General features: G+C 36.2%; 2 protein-coding genes across 2 annotated transcripts in view; one reads left to right on the forward strand and one right to left on the reverse strand.

Annotated features, from left to right (window-relative positions):
* Positions 1 to 1,569: 1,569 nt before the first annotated feature.
* LOC107042189 (mitochondrial chaperone BCS1) lies at positions 1,570 to 4,977 on the reverse strand. The gene is made up of 7 exons (XM_015263104.1): positions 4,711 to 4,977; positions 3,485 to 3,676; positions 3,256 to 3,395; positions 2,968 to 3,162; positions 2,644 to 2,877; positions 1,933 to 2,103; positions 1,570 to 1,840 (listed from the first exon to the last, which is right to left on the reverse strand). Exons 1-7 carry the CDS (start codon positions 4,839 to 4,841, stop codon positions 1,623 to 1,625), a joined length of 1,281 nt encoding a protein of 426 aa, XP_015118590.1. The 5' UTR covers positions 4,842 to 4,977; the 3' UTR covers positions 1,570 to 1,622.
* A 587-nt stretch (positions 4,978 to 5,564) lies between these two features.
* LOC107042241 (zinc finger protein ush) overlaps positions 5,565 to 21,240 on the forward strand; it is a 111,229-nt gene continuing 95,553 nt past the window's right edge. Inside the window, exon 1 of the mRNA XM_015263215.1 lies at positions 5,565 to 5,950. Within this exon, the coding sequence (XP_015118701.1) occupies positions 5,911 to 5,950 (40 nt within the window). The 5' untranslated portion in view covers positions 5,565 to 5,910. The remainder of the gene's footprint in view (positions 5,951 to 21,240) is intronic.

Consider the following 21,240-nt stretch of genomic DNA (forward strand, 5'->3'; position numbering starts at 1 on the left):
GGGGGGGGGGGGGGGGGGGGGCAGTGGAGGAGACACTGGTAGAAGGGTTCGAGGCTTGAAGGTATTTTTTTTTATTTTTAGAAGTCGGTTGTTTGAATGGAATTGGAGGGAATTTGGTGGTGAAGAATTTGTTTGTTTTTTGTGGGAGGGGGTTGTGGGGGGAAGATTTTTGGCTGATGTGAGGGTTGAAATTGTTGACATTTGGGCAGATTTTAGATAGGGGGGGGTACGTTCTCAGGCGGGATCATTCCGTTTTGGACACATTCCCGGATGGGCAGATTCTGATAAAGTGGTTGAGAAGGGCTCGGTATTGGAGATGTCTTCAGGAAATGTACTTCCAGCCGACGTGTTTAGTACGGCGGCACGGTGAAAGACGGCGGGATTATTCTCATTTCAAGCGGAATAAAGGACCCTTATCTACGTGCTTACCATTCTGCACGGGGGCACGACTCCTTTATTTTCCCTCCCTTGGTGGGAAATATACTATTTTCACAAGAGGCCAAAGTGTCAGATCTTGGATTTTTCCCGGGGTAAAGTCGACTTTCGCCAAAATCGAATTTTTTAGCCGGGTGAACGTTGATTTCGACTATTTAAGCGACGGGCTATTCAGAACTCTCAAAAGTATGTGGAAAAAGTGAAAACTGAAAAAAAAAATTTTTCACCCGGACCCAAAGGGGTCAGATCTTGGATTTTTTCAGGGGGAAAGTCGGTCGAAGGGTCACGAGGGCCAAAGTGTCAGATCTTGGATTTTTCCAGGGGGAAAGTCGACTTTCGCCAAAATCGAATTTTTTAGCCGGGTGAACGTTGATTCCAACTATTTAAACGACGGGCTATCCAGAACTCTCAAAAGTATTCGGAAAAAGTAAAAAACAAAAAAATGTTTTTTCACCCGGGGCCAAAGTGTCAGATCTTGGATTTTTCCAGGAGGAAAGTCGACTTGCACCAAAATCGAATTTTTTAGCCGGGGGAACGTTGATTCCAACTATTTAAGCGACGGGCTATTCAGAACTCTCAAAAGTATTCGGAAAAAGTAAAAAACAAAAAAAAATTTTTTCACCCGGGGCCAAAGTGTCCGATCTTGGATTTTTCCAGGAGGAAAGTCGACTTGCACCAAAATCGAATTTTTTAGCCGGGTGAACGTTGATTCCAACTATTTAAGAAGAATCTGCCCATCATCTGAGAGTGTACAAACGACCCCCCTCCCCATTTCAGTTCCTGCAGCCTTCAATTTCGGATATATTTAATTGACTGCTCACACGAATAGTGAATATTCTAAGCAAAATGATATTTATAACATTTCCAGAATTTTCATCATGATATAGCATATTTTGTCTTTCTAATTTATGAAAATACTAAATTCTCTCAAGTGATCAACCAAATGCCGTTGAATTTCTACCAGTGTCATCATTTATCAGTGTAAATTCTCATTCTAAACTACACATTTCCATTCGATCTCACGAAAACGTCTGCATAATTCCACTTCACTGAACTAGCTTTAGATGAAACAAATGATGCAATCATTCATGATAAGTCCACGTGATAATTTTTACCTAAAATAATAAAGGACTATTACTTTAAAACGTTGTATTCACTGTATGTCTCGAACGAAATATACAGAACAGTCAAGTGAGCTCCCAAATTTGTGCGACATTATTCAGAACTTCATCAGGAGAATTCTTGTGGAACATGAAGAACCCCTGGATCTGGGCTGGACTCACGTTCCTCTTGAAGTTCATTACACTCTCTGCGAATTGTCTCGCAAGGGCTTGGGCATTCGTTCCTTCCGGTCCTCTGTAGAACCTGAGGAACATTTGCTCGAGTTGACTAGCACTGCACCAGCCTGAGAAATAAATCAATCATTCATTTTATTTTTTGAATCAAGGAAATAGTTGTCATCATTATCTGATATTTTAGTCATTTTAATTTAATTACCAATGTACTCCTTAACATCGACCCTCCCTGGTCTCACCAAGGCTGGGTCCAATCTCTCTAAGTAGTTCGTCGTCATGAATAGAATTCGAGCTTCAGTGGATGCTACTCCATCCAGACAATTCAATAGTCCACTGAATGTTACCCTGTTGAGTCCATCGAATGCAGCTTTCACTAGAATCAGAGCAGACATTTTAAGGATATCCAAGTATTTTGACTATTTTATCTCCAATGAAATAATTTTCTATTTTTGTTTTCGGACGTTTTACAATGAATTTATTATTTAAACTATTAGTATTATATTACTATTATTTATTGTTATTTAAATTTTGCAGGTCTGAATTTCGAAAAATCTGAAAAAACATTAGAGTTTACATTTAGCGGAAGATTTTTCAATTTTTCACGATAAAAATCATTTGTTTGAAATCGTAATAAATTTATTCATATTCAGAATTTTTCCAGAAGTCCATTTCATGCCTAAAATAATGAGGTTTCTGAGAGTTTAAACGATTTCAGTTATTCCTTTATAAACAAGGAATGTTAAAAAAAATAGTAATTCAGTGCAAAATGTAATTTGAATTTTTCTCACTCAATTTAATGGACCTATTTGATGATTGAAAATGTAGTCTGTACTAAACTGTGAGAGGAACTTGGACATCCTTAAAAAATCGAGAAAAATAGACGAAACGAAAATAAAGAATAGAATTTTCTCACTCTCTTTGGTTTCTGTTCGACTACTGAAGGCAGCATCAACATCCTCAAGCAGGATGATGGTCTGCTGTGGGGCCACTGCTAGGAGATGATTCAATCGATCATCAGTCAGTCCTCTCTCTGACAAGTTCAGGACGCAAATTCCTCGCTCAAGTTCAGCAGCTAGGGCTGTGATGAACGAAGATTTCCCACATCCTGGGGGGCCATGGAGTAGGTAACCACGTCTGTATGGAATTCCTTTAAAAAATATTGAAACTAATTTATTTTGTCCCCTTCCATGTTCATTCATCATTTCATTCCTCATTAATTTTTGTAAGAGAGAATTACCTCGATCACTGTACCATCCAGGATTCTCTATGAATTCCCTGCAATCCTTGACAATTCTGTCCGCAATTCCCTCGTCCAGAACCACCGAATCAATTGGTCTCTTCTTCCTGGGGTGTCCAAACTGCCTCCACTCACTGCCCATTGCTGTATACATTATTGTCTTTCCTTCGTGTTCCTTCAGAGCCATTTGTCTAGCTGAAAAAATGGGAAAAATTGACGATTTGAATTGAAATTGAATTTCATAATTATTTTTTTAGGGGAAGAATAGTCGGGGCTCAGGGGGCGTACCTTCCTCAAGAATCTCGAAATAAATACTCCTGTTATTTCCAAAAGCCGTCAGCACAACAGTCTCCCAAGGAATCCCCATGTGCAGATCAAGCGTCTGTTGCTCTCTAGTCCTCTCAACCCTTATCCAGTTGCCTTTATATCTTTTTCAATTAGTAATCGTTTTTTTCTATTAAAAATACGTGATACGAAGCTAGGGGAGTCACTTGCAGACCGGGGGAAATAGCAATACCTGAAGAAGTGAGTTCCAATACTCGGGATGAACTCGTATTTTGTGTTGACGGTTCCAGTGTCCTTTAATTCAAAACTAGTCTCCACCGATAGATGCTGGGTCTTTTTGGCGCCTTTGTAAGTTATCCATTGGAGAAGCCATTGATAACTCTTGTCTCGGCAGGGGACCTCCAGGGTTATCATGTAATGACGCCTAGAAATTTAGTTCTTCAAATATTTTTACGTGAAAGGGGAAGAGGTTACTGTTACGGGCACTTTCAAAAATTTTCGTTGGGAATTTTTAGCACATTATATTTCCACTGTAATTTTACGGAATTTTATTATTGGAAATTTAAATTTTGAGGACATTAATGGGAACTATAGATTTCAGTTCAATTATTTTGTAAAAATTGATACGAATCAGGAGAATTCTGATGAATGAATTTATGAATTTTCAATCAATTACAAGTTTAGCCTCATTTGGTACTGAATATTCATGTTTTTACTGAAAATTCCCATCAGCCTCCTACTGATAAATTTGGAATTGCATTGAATTTTTACTGAAATCTGAAATTTAATTATGTTCCCCGTAAATCGAATTTAATGTTTTGCAGGGGACCTCTAGGATTATTATGTAATAGTCTAGAAACTTAATTAATTCGTCAATTTTCATCTGAGAATGTCATCAAATATTCTATTACAATGACATGCATTGTTGAAAAATTTTGGCTGAAATTTCCAGTACAATTTTTGGGAATTTTTATCACATTATATTTCCACTGATATTTTATGGAATTTCATCATTGAAAATCTAAAACTTTATGAATTAATCAACGAAGACTGTAAATTACAGTTCATTTAGTCCATAAAAATGAATAGAAATCAGGAAAATTTATCTAAATATCTTCTTGGTACTCAACATTAATCGTTTTTTATTGAAAATTCCAGTAAATTGTGAAATTCTCATCCTCCGTTGCTCCAAATTTTAAAATTTCATTGAATGTTCAATGAAACCTGTCATTTCAATTTTTCTCTAACAGCGGGTGTATAATCTCATACTAGGGTTATCACAATATTATTGATATATGTATCCATTCAGTATCATTACTATATCCCCCAGAAATATTATTTTTCTGAATTTAAAATCCTTTATTCACGCCAATTCAACATCTCAAAAAGCCCGAAAAATCTCATTCCCCCCAATTAATTAATCCGCAATTATCCTCCCCCAACAAATGCAGTATTCACCTAAACAAAACCATTGCAAATTGGCTGCTCTTTCGGAGCACAGCAGCTCCGACCCCCAGTCCAGCCAATCCGAACCCAGCCCCGAAGTACGGATTGTCCGAGAGCGTTTGAAAATACTCCACAATCGTCATTTTCCCTCTTCCCCAACTCTCCCTCAAAAATCCCAACTGTCCTTTCCGTCACCCTCTTCGGTTTTAAAAACAACACTCGTAACAATTAAAAACAAAAAAAAAAACACTCGTAACCTCTTTCACCACCTCCACTCGCGTTTCACCAGGACCACAAGTCCCACGTGGTACATCGCCTCCGCCAGCCCTCGGCAAACCCGCGAGCGCTTTAACCGACTAACCAAACACGTCAAATCACGTACCGACGGTGTTCCCGTCACTCCCGACGTCATCCGCAAACAAAAATGTTTGAACAGATAACAGTATCTAATGTAAATAGAATCAGCCCAAACATCTCTCAAAACATATCATAACGTGTATTCAAACAAACGCGTCACCCCGCGTGAAATGAAAGCAAAACAAACCAAACCCCCTCGACAAATCACCGAAAACACCTCGGAAAACCCAGGATTAATTTCTTCAATTATTTTATTTAATGATTAAATCAACCATCCTCCGAATTAATTCATTATCTGGTGCATATGCAGTGGATGAGGGGCGGAGTCTGGATTTTTCCCACCTCAATTCTCTCATCGAATGAACTCCCACTCGCACGAGGGCGAGAGAGAGAGAGAGAGAGGGCAATAGCATCCCTTGAGTCGAGCACTCGAGTCACGCCGCGTGTTAAAGAAGTGGGGGTATTGTTTAGCGCCGGTTGTGCTTTAGTTGCCCGCTGACAGCGGCAGAGGGACGATGTGCTGTGGCGTGATGTGTAAAGGGGGTTTATAACTCGTGTTTAGTCGACAAACCATTGGATTTTCGGGGTATTGTCAATCCTCGTGCGGCTTAATTCTCATTCAGTTGTAGATTATCATGATACGTCCAGTGAATGCCACTTGAGTGCTCTTGAGTGTCTAATCCCGCTTCTGCATTCCCGTTGATCCTAGCATTTCATCGTTTTTTTTTTGTTTTACGTGTTGTGTTTAGTCAAACGGGTATTGAGAATTTTGTAAGCTGAATTAACGCCGTTGTCCTCTGTGCTGGGGTATGATTTCCATTGTTTGGTGATGGATGAGCCGAGAGGAGGGGGAGGATGTCACGCCGCAAACAGAGCAATCCAAAGCCCCTGAAACGTGAGTCTATTTTGCTTATTTGTTTTCGTGGGAGACGTGGAGTAACCGCATTCAATCGCTAATATCTCGGCATCGGCACAGGCAAAATCAAAGATTTTTATTCCATTTTGAAGGGCTTTTTCCGGGCTTCAAAATGAGCTCTGATTCGTCGAGATATCATCGCTGGATCAGGAGATATTGACGATGGGAACTGAATTTACTGTTGGCCAAATTTTTACGTTTTCCCGTATTTTACGTAGTATTCAATCGTCAGTATCTCCAGATCGGCAGAGTGAATTTCAAGACTTTTTTTTTCTTTTTGAAGGTATTTTTTCAGGCTGTAAAATGAAATTTGACTCATTCAAATCGCGTCGTTCAGTCGGGAGATATTGGTGATTGAAGGCCTATTTTACTCCACCTTCTCCTATCAGTTTATTTTGTTCATTAAACGTCGGGGGAAAACGGTTTATTTCTTTCTCTTCTTGTGTATGTCGTTCTGCGTTTGCTTTGTTGTCGGCTTATCCACCGGATTTGTTATGTATACGTGTTATCGAGCAGAACATTAGTCCTGGTCCTATCGCGCATGATAAATGCGATACCGACTCTCCGTGAAAGAGTTGACGAGCTACTTTTTTCTCGGGTTTTTTTTTTCCGATTTCTCCTGCGGGTTTTTCCGCACTTGGGGTGGGAACTCCGGGCGACACGTGGCCCAGAGGTTTCAACTATTCTGGCGGGAAATTCGGGGCGAGGGAGAGAATCGCGAAATTTTTCAATTTTTATTCGTCAAAAAATGAATTGATTTCACTCTATTTTTCGTCGCAGAGGGATTGTCGTCTCGTAATTGTCACGAGAATTGCGACTCTCTGGGGAAAATGCACCGCAGAATTGGGAATTTCAGCGGAGTGAAATGTAAAATGCAACGAAAAGTTTAATTACACTCTCTTTTCGAACGAATTACTCCCCCTTGATTTATAATGGCCCGTTAAGGGTCTTTCAACTGCCAAATTAGAGTCATAATTGCTGTCGATTAATGAGAGTTCCTGGTACCATAAATTGCTGGGGTAATTTAAGGCTATTGGACACGTGGACATTTTGATATAATTCAGGGTTTGAGGATTTAATGTTCGACCAGCACTGGCTATGGGTAGCATTGAGGACGTCGTGTCGTGGATACTTTCACGTGGGGGACTTGTGGAACAGGTCTCCAGTCTTTCTCTGTTATTTGTATTTTGTGGTTTTCTTAGTGCGAAAATATCGACAAAATCGGAAATAATCGGGTTATTCGGTTTTCCGATTTCTTTAATTTCGGGAAAATAATTAAAATTCTTCGGGCTTTTCGTTGACACAATTTTTTATCTTTTTTGAGTCGTTAAAATGTCATGATTGATCGAATATGTTGGATTTTTCTACAAGAAAAATCGTTTAGTCTGTGAAAAAATAATTTTTATTCTTCATTTTCATGCACAACATTTTTTATTCTATTTTTTGAGTAATTGAACGATGAGAATTGCGGGAAATTATGGATTAATCGTTATTTATTACGATTAATATTGTTTATTTGATATTTAATTTCTTCTATTTCATAGAATAATAAAAAATTTCTCGTTGTTTTCGGACAAAACACGGTTTATTCTCTCCGTCAAATTATTAAAAAATGATGATTACATGAAATTATGAATTAAAATTCTGAATTGCGTATGATTGAAACAAAATATTAAATTATAATTGTTTATTATGTTCAATATTGTTTATTTCATCTTTAATTTCTTACACTGTTGAAACAATTTGGCTAAATTGTCCGGAAACAGATCTTGAATTCGATTTCAGGGAAAAAAGTCAATGGAATTTCAAGTGTCTGAAAATTCAAGTAGTCTTAATTTTTTTTGCGGTAGGAACACGGAAATTCCACAATTTCCATCAATTTTCAACTGAAAATGAAAATTCACCGCCCAATTCCTTGAACATTCAGAGGAATCTTGAATTCAAGAAGAGATTTTCCTGAATTTTCCTCATTTTTCATTAATTTTCCCGGAGTAATTGACCTGAAATTACAATTCCCCCGGATTTTCCCCAAAATTACAAATTTTCAATGAAAAAATTTCTCGGAATTTCAGTGAAAAATGTTTATCAATATAAAACACCCGAAATCCCCTCGTTATTTTCCCACAACTCGTTTTATTCTCATTTTCAAGTAATTAAAAAATGATAATTAATCGAAAATGATGTACAACATTGAGGCATTGTGTCGAGTCTACCCGTACAGGTCAGGTTAATACACTACAGATATATTGGACGGTCGTGTTCACGAGTGCAGAGAGAGATGGCGAGCTAATTAGTTCCGCGTGTTACAAAGTTAATAACGCCACGCGGTTAATGTCGTCTCTCTTCCCATATTCTTCAGCCGTACACGGGCCCTCATTTCATCCGGTTCGTTGTTTCAATAGCACTGGCGATCGCTATCGCCTCTCGAGTAACATCGATCACACGATAAATTTGTCGATGGGATTTTTCGTGGAGGTGTGGAAAGGCATTAATTTTATTTCTACGATTGTTTTTTTTTTAATCTGCTTTCGGTGCGTGTATTAACATTTTAATGCTGAATACGGGCTTAGGTGCATCTGTGGAGTCATCGCATCGTGAGGGTACATCGAGGGCATCCTGTGGCGAGGCCGCAATCACCCCCCGGTGAGGCGACGCGTCAAATTAATAACCGATGATTTTATAGTGGGTCTTATTGAATCGTGTTCACGGATAAATAATAATCTGGAGACACCATCTTGTAATCTTGGGAATGGGGGGGAGAGGGGGAGGCGTGGGTGGGGATGGGATGATGTATGGCATCTAATCAGGTCGGGGGTGTGAAAAATCTCTCTGAGGTATTTTTGTTTGAGGGAATTTCACGGTTTGAACGGGGGGAAAAGGTTTTGATTTTCAGGGAAACGTCACTAAATTTAAAGAATCTAGCATTAATTATCAATCAAAGTATAAATATTCAGTGAATTTCCCTGATTTTTATTAATCCGCAGAATAATTGAACTAAAATTCACAGTTTCCGTTGATTTTTTCATGAAATTATGAATTTTCAATGACGAAATCCCTTGAAATTCCAGTAGAACTAGAATGCCATAAACATTTTCGGATGCTCTTGAAAATTAGTGACATGTCGCTCCAAATCAAAATCTTTTTTTCTCTGAAATTCCCAGAGGAAACGAGAATTTCCCAATTGACTTAAATTATCAATCAAAAAATTAATATTCAGCACCAAATTACACCGAATATTGAATTAATTTAACATTCAATAATATATTTGCTTGAATTTCCCTGATTTTTATTAATCCGTAGAATAATTGAACTAAAATTCACAGTTTGCATTGATTTTTTCATAAAATTTTCAATTTTCAATGACGAAATCCCTTGAAATTCACGTGGAACTAGTAATAAAAATTTCCAAAAAAATTTAATTCGGGCATTTACCCAATTAATAAACGACTTCAGAGAAAAATGTCATCTTTTAAAGACACTTAAATTTCCAAAAAAAGTCTTCCAATCTTTTCCCCTGAACCCATTTATCACCAAGAGAATTCGGGCCATGAAAAATTCAAAATATAACAATAAAATGCACCAATTTGACCATCTGCATTGCAAAAACGTCAAATAAAATTATCGTTTCCCCCCAATTGACGACAGAATTAACTCCAAAATGAAAAAAAATTGACTTCAGGAAAAAATGTCAAATAAAATTTGGAGCAGTTGTGTTCAATCGTTTTCTTCGTGCTGTTTCCCTCCACTTGACCACAGAATTAAATAAAAGGCAATAGTACAGATATCAGAGTCAATCTTTTTCGTCTCTCCACCGTTGGTGGCATTACACTGAATCTCTCTCACGGTCGTCACACGGGTGTCGGACAGAGTGGCTTTTTCCCCCCCTCCCCCTTGATTTTTTCTTCCCTCTTTTATTTCAACGTAGGGGATAAGGATTACAATAAAGGATCGGAAAGCCATGGGGTAAAAACGACTGGTGGATCTTTCGTCGTGCTGTTGGTGTGTGGCACGATGGCCGATGGAGAGTAAAGAGTCGCAAATCCCTCGTCGGTGTCTTTCTCGGCCTGTTCTGGTGTCTCTACCCTTTTTCCCTCTTCTTTCCACTTGTGTTAAATGTACACAGTGGTGTGTATGCGCGCCTCTGGTTCTCCACTTGGCCGCGTACAGTTTATCAGTGTCGATCGGTGGAGGCGGCCATCGGTGCACAGCCGAAGAAACTGGGGGGGGAAATGAAGGAAAAAATACGAGAGTTGAGGGAAATTAAATGAAAATAAGGAAATCGTTTAGATAATTTAATTTTTTTTAATTGTTGTCAATCCGGATTTATTTAAAGGAGCATTTTCATGGGAAATTAGAAGAAACGCAGGAATTTTGGATTTTTTTATCTTAAAAAAATAACAGTGGAGGAATTATTGAGAGAAAGGCAAAATATTAATTAATAATTCTCAATTGAAAATAAAAAATTAACTTGAAGGAAAATTTTGATGAAAAATCATGAGAAATAAGGTATTTTTCAACTTTTTAAATTTTTTATAATTGACAAAAAACAATATTTGAAAAATTACTGAAGAAAAATCAGCGCAAAATTGATGAATAATTCTTAATTGAAGGTGAATATTTAATCAAAATCATCTTCATATTTTTTATTCTAATTTTTAAAGTACATTGTTAGAAAAAAAATTGAAATTTCGTGGATTCAAGGGGAATAAATCATAATATTTCAGATTTCAATTAATTAAAAATTTAAGAATATATTAATGGGCATTTTCCTGATTTCTATTAATTTTTATAAAATAATGGAACCGTAGAATAATTTACAATCATAAAATTCCTTGAAATTTCAGTGCAGCCACAGCGTAATAAAAATTTCCGTCAAAAAATTTTCAATAGTACACATAAAATAATCTTAAATAGTTTTTGCGCACGAGGTATGTACGAGAAGGCGTAGAAATGTAGAAAACAAAACAAAATCACGATTGATCAGAGAAGTTGGATACATACACACGTGCATCCACGAGGGCTTTAAAACCATTGGGTTTAGCGGTGAAGGAAAGAGAGATGGAGAGGAACGAAGGGCGAGCCTACAAATTGCTACACAGCATTGTGGTGTCACTCCAGCCTCCCGCGAGACACTGCCGGGACACGGCTCCGGCATCGCTGGAATGGTGTCCTGGCGCGTTTCTCTTCACCCCTTTACCCGTCCCATCACCCCGATTATATAAAATCCAAGCTTCGACAAGCTTCTTACCTCGGTGGTTTTTTTTTTATTATCAAATTACAGTTACTCAAGGCGATTTTTTTTTATCGCGGTACGTGACAATTTGCCGGTTATTTATTTATTAGTTTCGTGTGATTGTCGGGAAAAGGCTCTATCGGTCGGAATTTACGTTGATTTTTTGTTGTTATTTTATGATAGACGGATTGGTCATTTTCTTTGTTTAAGGAACGATTCGTGATTCATGATTATCTTTCACATTTTTTTGTGATGATTATGAATCTTACAGAATATGAGGTAAAATGTAATTAAGTCATCATGTGCTGGTGAATGTGGAATTGTTTTGATAATGAGTTATTTCAGGCAAAAAAAGACGAGAGAATTTTTTTGAAAATTTAAATTTTCAATTAACATTTCACTTTGATTTTACTATTTTCAAAATTGAATTTTCCACGATAATTGGACAATTTAATTTCAATTCAAATTCAAAAAGACCTTGAATTCGATTTAAGGGGAAAAAGTCAATGTAATTTGAAGTTTCTCTCAAAATTCAAGTGGAGTCTATTTTTTTGCGAGAGGAAGACGGAAATTCCTCAATTTATATGAATTTTCAAGTTGAAAAGAATATTCACGGCCAAATTCCCCCGAATTTTCAGGGAAATCCTTTAAATTTCTTGAAATTCTCGGAAAATTCAGAGGAATCTTGGATTTCAGGAGAGACTTCTCTGAATTTTCCTGATTTTTCATCACTTTCCCCGGAATAATTAAACTAAAATTAAGTTCCCGACTAAATTCCTTGAAATTTCACTATAAATGTTACTTACCAGAAATTTCCAAGACTTACGAAAATTTCAGGGAAAATTTTCCAACAGTGTCTTACTTTTTCATTAAATAAGACGTTTTATGTCATTTAGGGCTCATTTTAAAGCTTGAAAAAAATTTATGCCTCTCCTAATTTTGATTTTCAAGCCAATGAAGTTGGGTGGGGCGGAAAATTCTACAGTAGGAGAATGCGGTAGAGGGGCTAGGGGCAATCGTCGGGTAGAATCGTGGTACGTGACGGTACGGACGGGTTAAAATCTCTCGTATCGCCCGGCTATCGAGCTCATTACGCTAATATTCACTCGAAATGCTGGCCGATACGGTATCTCGATCGTGCTCCGCACTCCGTAAAGGCCTTTTCGCGATTCGCTCGCGACCCGGTGCTTGTATGTGCACGCTCCCACTGTTGCCTCTCCGGGTAGTAAGCCATGTGTATTGAGGGCTGTGTGTACCTATACACGTGTATTATATGCCCATTTGCAAAACTGTTTACGTACGTTTTAATAAATTCCAAAAATGAAAGATTACATTTAATCAGGGGGAATTTGCTGAACGAATGAATTGGTAATATCATTAATTTTCATGTTTCACAATTCATTTCTTTTATTTCATTTGGATTCTCATCCATTGATTCGATTAATAATTGGTGATAAATCAATAAAAGTTGGGGAACAGGTCATGAAAATATTTCAATTTCAATTTTTCAATTTTTCTACATTTTATTTTGTTCATTTTCAAAGAGAATTTTCATTAATTTATTCCATTTGTTTTATTTACTTATTAATTTTTTTAATTTTGCCATTCATGTTTCACAATTAATTTTTTTTATTGATTCGGTTCCTCATCCATTCATTCGATTAACAATAGATGAAAAATAAATAAAAGTAGGGGGACAGGTAATGAAAATATTTTAATTTCAATTTTTCAATTTGTTTTATTTTTTTTTTAATTTTGCATTAATTTTCATATTTCGCAATGAATTTTTTTTAATTTCATTCGGTGTCTCGTCGTAAAGAATGAATTAAAATACTGTTGACATTCACGAAATTATTTTATTCTGATATATCAATTTTTCCTCCCGTGAAAAATGAAGAATAATTTTGCCCATTTCTGGCTTACATTTCATGGATACGTCGTATTGATAACAAAAACTGGGTGCCCCCATGGATTTTATGGACGTTTTTATTTTCTATTTATTTATGGTATGTGTGGGTTTTCTTCGGGCCGATGCATCGCATATTTGTTAAGTGCACAGGCGCACACACGGTGGCCGATTATCTACGCACGTGTGGCTGCTTTACAACCACCGCCGTGAATCCACAGTCCACGGCGATGTAAAGATTATTGTTCTGGCGAAAGAAGCTCTCGTCATCTTCAGTATAATATACTATAAATAAGTTGATAAGAGGTGGATTCTTGTTAGCAGATCTGTGATTTTATAAGTTTTGCCATTTTGGAATTCAGTAGCGAAGCGGTAAACCGGGTTAAGTCGATTTTTCCTTTTGGCCATTTTTTGATGAATATCTCGGAATCTAAGAGAGATAGCAAAATTTTACTCATGACCTTTTTTGTAACCCTCAGTTGGCTCTACAAAAAAAGTTATGACAACAATTTTTGTATCTCTTTTAGATTCCGAGATATTCGTCAAAAACTGGTCAACAGTTAAAATTGACTTGACCCGGTTTACCGCTTCGCTCCTGAATTGATATTTGATGAAAACCCCAAATCTAATTATATCACTAGACATTTTATCAACACTAAAACAAGAAATAGAAAGGAAGTTCATTAATATTTTTTTTTTAATTAAAAAAACATTAAAATTAAACGATGAGAATAATTTCATTGAATAAAATCTGTTCATCTACAGCTCAAGAACTTTTAGAGCAAAATTTTCTCGTTTTTTTCTGAAATTTAGAATTGGAATGACTTAATTTTTGTTGTTATATTCTCAAATAGGAAGAATTGTTGTTAATTCATGTGATATCGTTCTCTGATTCGATAAACAATAGTCCTCCTCCGTGCAATTTAGTAATCAGAGATACCGATAATTCCGGGATAAATTAGGGTGTTGAGGTGTTTGAAACTGCCGGTGGGTAATCGAAACTACCGCGTGGGGTGTGTTTACATCGGGGCCCCAAGGCGCCGACACTTGTTTACACCGAACAAATACGTCCCTGAGGCTCGAGTTTACGAAACAATTAGGCCCACAATCCGGTAGGCGCGTGTCCCTCTTGTTGGCACAACTAATATTGATTCTTGTTTTTCTTGGAAATATGAAAAACTGATTATTAACGGGTTTTATTGCATTTTTCACGTGAATATTATTTTTGCTATTTGAAAATATTCAAGTGGAGCAGTTAATTATTGATAATACATCGATTATTATCAATTGTTCACTGCAATATTGATTTAGTCAATCATTCTCATTGCATTTTACGAAGTGTAATGATGAAAAAATTACATAACATTTTTTTTTAAATAATCTAATAATATAATATATCTAAAAAATTAAGGAAAAAAATTCTGCGAGAGGAAAGATGCGGAAGATACAAAATAAGAATTTAATTGGGACAAAAGTATCAAAAGCGAACTAGAATACTGTGACCTCATTTGGAATATTCAATTAAATAATTAAGGTAAATGATATAATGTTCAGTTCACCTGATTTCACGAAATAAAATATTAATTACCTAAATAAACATAAAATATTGCAAGATAAATCGGCAATCGAGCATGCAATCTCCCTAGATGCAATGGAGGGCAGAAAAAAGCCCCTGAGACGCCAAAAGAGCGCTATTATCTAAAAAATAAAGGAGAAAAAATTCTCGGAGAGGAGAGAATGCTCACAATGCTGTAATTTCCAGTGTTTGATCTGGGCCCATCTCTCTATGAGGGCTCCAGTGTGGGTATTACGAGTGAAACAAGAAAGGGAAAACATTAGCAAACGGCGAGCGACGAAGGGGGGTTTTCGGTGTAGGAACGCGTCTGCGTTTTATTTCAAAACCCGCATTATTATTCCGTTGGAGATTGCCCGGCGATCCGTCCCGTTTTGCCGAAGCCCGCGCGAGCGCTCACCTTCTTATTTATGGATGAATTCCCTTTTAACTTTCGGACTCTCCACTTCTCTCCACCGTTTCTTTTGTTTAACTCTTCATTTTTATTCTATCGCGCGTTTCTCTTTGACTTTTATCTTGTCTTAGCGAAATTGCTGGGCTCTGAGATCTCTTTTGGAATCATTAATTCAATTTTTCATCAGCACAGACGAATTCGATCATTATTATCGGGAATTATTGTCAATTTTAGTTTTTAGATTTTTTTATCAACAAAATTGTTGTCGTTATCGTGAGGACATCAACGAGTCAAGTGAATTCATGGAATATTTAATGACTCCATGAATTCAAGTCTCAGCTCGATAAGAATATGATCATCGGGAGGGAAAAAAAAGAATATTTAACTCTTCATTTTTATTCTATCGCGCGTTTCTTTTCATCCTTTATCTTGTCTTAGCGAAATTTCTGGGCTCTGAGATCTCTTTTGGAATCATTAATTCAATTTTTCATCAGCACCGACGAATTCGATCATTATTATCGGGAATTATTGTCAATTTTAGTTTTTAGATTTTTTTATCAACAAAATTGTTGTCGTTATCGTGAGGACATCAACGAGTCAAGTGAATTCATGGAATATTTAATGACTCCATGAATTCAAGTCTCAGCTCGATAAGAATATGATCATTGGGAGGGGGAAAAAAGCAATGATTAATCTGTCGCGACGTTTGAATGATTTAAAGGGAATGAGAATCGCATGTAATATTAGCCAGTGCATAAGTGCAATATCTCGGATAACGATAAAGTGTTTTTCACAACGGAATCAGTGTTAATTGATGTTTTCACATGAGTCTGTCTGTGTGGCGATGCAACCGAGACATTCTGATAAAAACCGAACGCACACACTCTAACGCTTGCTGGTGTTCAGCGCGAAAGAAATGGCCATTGTCTATCTGTGAAGACAAGAGAAATGTTGAGAGAGCCCAGTTGTGGTGGGACTTTTTTTTTCATTAAAAAATTTTATTATAAACTTTTAATTTCTTTGCAATCGTATCAATACGACTCGAAGGCCGATACCCTCCCGGGTGATCTCTCGGACAAGACAACAATGCAATCGCTCTTTCTTTCTGCGTGTATCGTGCGCTTGGAAAACAGCTGATACTGAATATTATATTTAGAGGCGCGATAGCATCGGTGAGATTCACTTTTTTGGCAGGAAATCGGCGGAATAATATCAACGATTTTATTAGTATTAGAGGTACTCTAGAAATTTTGGAAAAAATTGGGGACTTTTTATTTCTGTTTTATAAAAGGGGAAAGAAAATTGGGAATGAGTGGATAAAGAGAATTAGTTTGAAAATTTTCAAGCCCCATTTAACCCTAGATTACCGAATATTTTGTGGTAAGTTAATTATTTCAATTGAATTATTACAAAAAGTTTATTCAAATTTGTTTAATTATTGAAACTTTAAAGGGGCTCAATTTTATCCAAAATTTTTAGTTAATTTATTAAGCATTATTTTGAAAATATAAAAAAAATTGAGAAGCATATTTTTTTTTAATGATTTATAAAATAATTAGAACAGTGCAATTTTTGCAAAAAAATGCAAAAAAAAAATCCTGTAAAATCCTAAAATCACACTCATTATTCATGAATTTTTGATGACTCAAAATAAAAAATAAATAAATTTGATTCTATTAATTCAAAGTTTTTTTTTTTGTATTTGATCAACTTCTCAGGTAAAATGAGTAGTCTTTTCCGCCAAATTCCATATTACTAAAAATTTTAGCTAGAAATTTCATAGAACTTCGTTATTAAAAATTCTATATTTTACGGAAAAATCAACGAAAACTGCAAATTTCAGTTCAATAATTAAATTTTCTTCCAACGGTGCATCAGGTTTTCACTCAAAAAAAAATATTTTTCCACTGAATAAAAATTCAGGGTTGAAATAACGGATGGACACGCAATTTGTTGATTTCCACCTCACATTTGACGTAAATGTTTTACTAAAAGACTATACATATGTACAGGTATAATGAATGAGCGGGTCTCGTGGCCCGTGCGCCACTACTATACATAACACCGTTGGTGTAGGCTCTCCTTCTCGATTCCACCTTCTAGTCGGGTTGAGGGGGGGCTCCGGTTTCAACAGGTGGGCGTGCGAACGCGCCGCGTTACCGCCTGGAAACTGCCGGCGTGTGTCAGCTCTCTCGATCGCCCACGTCGCACGTAACTAAACCCTCCCCCCTCCCCCTCCCCCCTACATTTGCCACCCCCTCTGGTGCAAACTCCAATCGATTTTAAAGCAATACGTGCTTCCAATTATCATTCATCCCTGCGTGCTTTCACGTTCGAGTTGATTTACTATTTTTCTATTGATTTTGAAATTTTTCCAATTTTTTAAAATTAACTACACGTGTGTAAATTACGTGTGGTAAATTTAAAATAATTCATATCTAATTAATAAAATTCAATTGACATTTTGCCAAATAGTTATATTTTTTCAATATTTTCTTCTTATCTCTGTGAGATATAAAAAAATCGCGCGATTTTTTTACATTTGATGGGAAAAAATGTGATTTTAATCTTTAATCATCACAGAAATTTTGACTTTTATATATTAAAATCCAGTGTTAAGGATATCCAAGTACTTTGGTTATTTTTTCTCCAGTAAAATGCTTTTCTACTTTTGTAGTCGAACATCAGAACTTTCATTTCAGCCCCATTCGACCTTAAATTACTGCGCATTTTACAATGATTTTATTATTTTGCAGGGTTCAGTTTGAATCTCGATATTGAATTGTTAGAAAATATTTTAAAAAGCTGAAAAAATTAGAAAGTTTATTTTTAGAGGAAGATTGATGAAATAATTAGAAAAGTTCAATTTTTTCAAGTTACGTGCATTTTCTATAGATAATTTATAAACAATCGATTGTCCACCATAATAATCAGTCGTTCGGAATCGTGACAAATTAAAAAATCAGAACGTTCATTAAATAGGGAAAAAAATATGTTTTTAATCATCTTTGAATTTATCGTATGGTGGTAATTTACGTGTTTCATTATTTCAAATTGCCACTTCTTCACGTTTTTTCAAACCAGCGATATCGCTTCTAACATCATTTATGAATTATGTCCGTCAATTTATGTGCGAACACGAGTACAACTATAATTATTAGCACACGATTATCGGAGGTAGATAATGGTTAGGAAAATTCGAGGAAAAAAATTCGAGGAAAAAACGTTATTTCAACTGCAAACTGCATATTTATTTTCTCGGAGGCAGGCACTGTTGGCAAAAATTGAACTGAAGTCTCCAGTTTTTATCAAAATGTTTATTTTTAATAATGAAATTCTTTGAAGTATTAGTCAAATATTATGCAGTGGGCATTCATTTAATTTCAAAATTCACGATTGAATTCAAATTAAAGAATTCATTGAAATTTCACAAAATTAGCAGATGTTAGAGCTACAAAATCTATTAAAATTTTATATGAATCCAGTTGTTATCTCATATATCAATATTTTTTCTCGAAATTAAAAATTGAATTTTCCCTCCGCGCAAACTATTAAAATTTCCTTATAAATTATCATTTGATTTTTTTTTCCAACAATTGAAACAATGAAATTTCCAGATTTACTACAAAAATTATACGTCGCAGACTCTATTTTCTTTGAATTCTCAAACCTATCGCGAAAATTAAGCAACAGATTGAAAATTCAGGAGAAAATTTCCCTGAATCTTCATGATTTTCAATAATTATGTCGTATGAACCTGAGAAATCAAATTTCATTACATATTACGCGAAAATTCCCTGTAAACTATTGGTTATTAAAAATGTCACGATTTTTTGCTTAAAATTTAGAGTAATTTTCTAACAGTGCAGCAACAAAGCCAACAAAAAATTCCATATAGGGCTTGAGGTAAAACGGACACTTTAAACTTTTGTTTAAATATTAATGAGGGGTTGAAATGTTGATAAAACTCAATAATTTTGTTTTTCAATTTCAGAACAATTCTTCCCCTTTCTGACGAGCCTAAACTGAGCTCAATTGATCAATTTGTTTCTGAGTTACGAAAAATTTAAAAAAAGTCCAAAGTGTTCGTTTTATCCCACTCTCCCCTAAACTTTTTCCCACTTATTTTAAATTCCTCAATTAATAATTTCATCTGAAATCCTTTATCGATGCCTAATCAGCGAAAATAAATAGCGCATTGAAAATTACGTCGACTAAATAAGTGGATGGGTGTGAATGTGTCGAGAGACGTGGACTGAAAATTATAGCTTCAGTATTTCTGCTGCATTATATACGTAGAATACACACTCCCGATCGATTTCCGATCGTACGCAGTATTGCCTGGCTTGTACGCTACCTGTCCGCCCACGAGAGTCAACTCGGGACTTATCCTGCGCCCAGAGAAGACTGTGGGGGGGGGGGGAGGGAGGGGGAGGAGTGGCTGATGGTGTGAGAAGTGAAATCTATTCGTTTATAAGCCGCACGGGTGTTTATCCATTCCTCGGCCGTTTGTCCCATTATATCCTTTATCTCGTGCCGAGGCCTTTTGTTTCATTTTCACTCGGAGCACTCCTGTTGTCTCTCTCATTCTTCAATCCTGTCTTTTCTCAAACTGTCCTACATATATATTTTATGCACTCAACGGGATTTCCGTGATAGGAGGCTGAGGTGTGTGTGTGTATGACGCATATATAATTTTTTTTTGTTACGTATGGGCTTTTTTTATTCTTGGGAATGTAAATACGGGGAGAGGGTGATAGGGAGAATAATTGAATAGAATTATTTATATTTTTGATGAAGTGGGGAAACAAATTTAACATTTTTGTTGGGCATTGATGGAATTGGAAACTCGTGACGGGGAAACGAGTGGAAATATAATGCAGTTATATTTAACATAGGGATATTTTATTTTTGAATGGTTTGAAGGTCTGAGAGAATTTGAGTCAATATTTTAGAGATAATTGGATTAATTGATCTCAATTTCGGAAGTTATTTGTTTGGAATTGGATTAAATTATTTTAGACAATTCCAAATTTTGGGGAAAAGTCAATGATACTGGAAATTCCAGTCAAATTATTTCGTGAGAATTAATCGAAATTGGGAGAATTCAAGTAAATGTATAATTGAATTTTCAATTGATTGGAAATCCAGCGTCCTCCTGCTGCTAAAAAATTTGGAATTTTATTGAATGTTCAGTGAAATTCGGAATTTCAAGATTTTTTTCAATCTCACTCTACTCAAAATTACTAGTTGACTATCGATGGAATTTCTACAAAAAAAAAAAATTGCGAGTGTTTGAACACTTTCAAAAGAATTAATAATTTAATAATTAATCATTTTGAACACTATAATGAACAAATAATTTATTCACAGGAAGAGAATGCTTGAAGCAATTAAAATGAAATGCTCGAAGCAATGTTTTACTTTTGAGCTCAGAATTATTCACAATTCCAACAGGGGAGAAATATTCAATAAAAATTACGTATCTTTTCCGTGATTCCGGAGCGAAATGTGGTTGTAGGAAATTTTACGGAACTGTCACGGAATCTCCAGTGAAAAATTGCGCCAGGTACCGTCACTCAAATTTTCGGAGTCAATTCCGTAATCGGTGAGCGAATAGTGAGTTCCGTAATTTTTACTGAATATTTTTCTCCGTGAATTTTTCACTGTTCCCTGAGCATCCGGAGGATGAAAAATATGAGGGGTAGCGAGATGCAATAGAGGGGGTAGCATTACAAGGTGGGTAGAGGTTCTCTCGATAAGAAGACATTAGCGACCCGTATGCGATACGAGCGTTCACTTCTGATAAGACCGCACACGTCTAACCAACGAATATATATATACGTAACCGCCTCCGACTTTTGTTACCTCCCCCTTTTTATTGTACCCACACCTCAACCCCAATCTCCACTACTTTCAAACGTCATGATAACAGAAAAACCTCTCAAACTCAATTGTTTCAGCCGGAGAGTTGCATATTTTTTTTTTTTTATATCCCGCGATTTTGAGTTTTGATAAATAAGATGGAGGGAGGTATTCTTGAACAATTGTAGGTTGCACAAAAGTCTTCTATCGTGTTCGTCTCTTCGGCAAAGCCCGGCTACTATCTGGTTGATATCCAAGCCCTGGGCTCGCGCTATCGCTCGCCCGTATAGCCCCACTG

This window comes from Diachasma alloeum, unplaced genomic scaffold (genome assembly GCF_001412515.2).
Source record: "Diachasma alloeum isolate Michigan unplaced genomic scaffold, Dall2.0 Dall_scaffold_00430, whole genome shotgun sequence".
Lineage (NCBI taxonomy): Eukaryota > Metazoa > Arthropoda > Insecta > Hymenoptera > Braconidae > Diachasma > Diachasma alloeum.

Bases quoted from the DNA above. Each gene is read 5' to 3' on its own strand.
- LOC107042189 (XM_015263104.1), bottom strand. From the start codon at position 4,841: ATGACGATTGTGGAGTATTTTCAAACGCTCTCGGACAATCCGTACTTC. The intron at 3,396-3,484 runs GTATTGCTATTT...TAATTGAAAAAG, and splicing joins ATTGGAACTCACTTCTTCAG to ATATAAAGGCAACTGGATAA. The intron at 2,878-2,967 runs GTAATTCTCTCT...TATTTTTTAAAG, and splicing joins TGGATGGTACAGTGATCGAG to GAATTCCATACAGACGTGGT.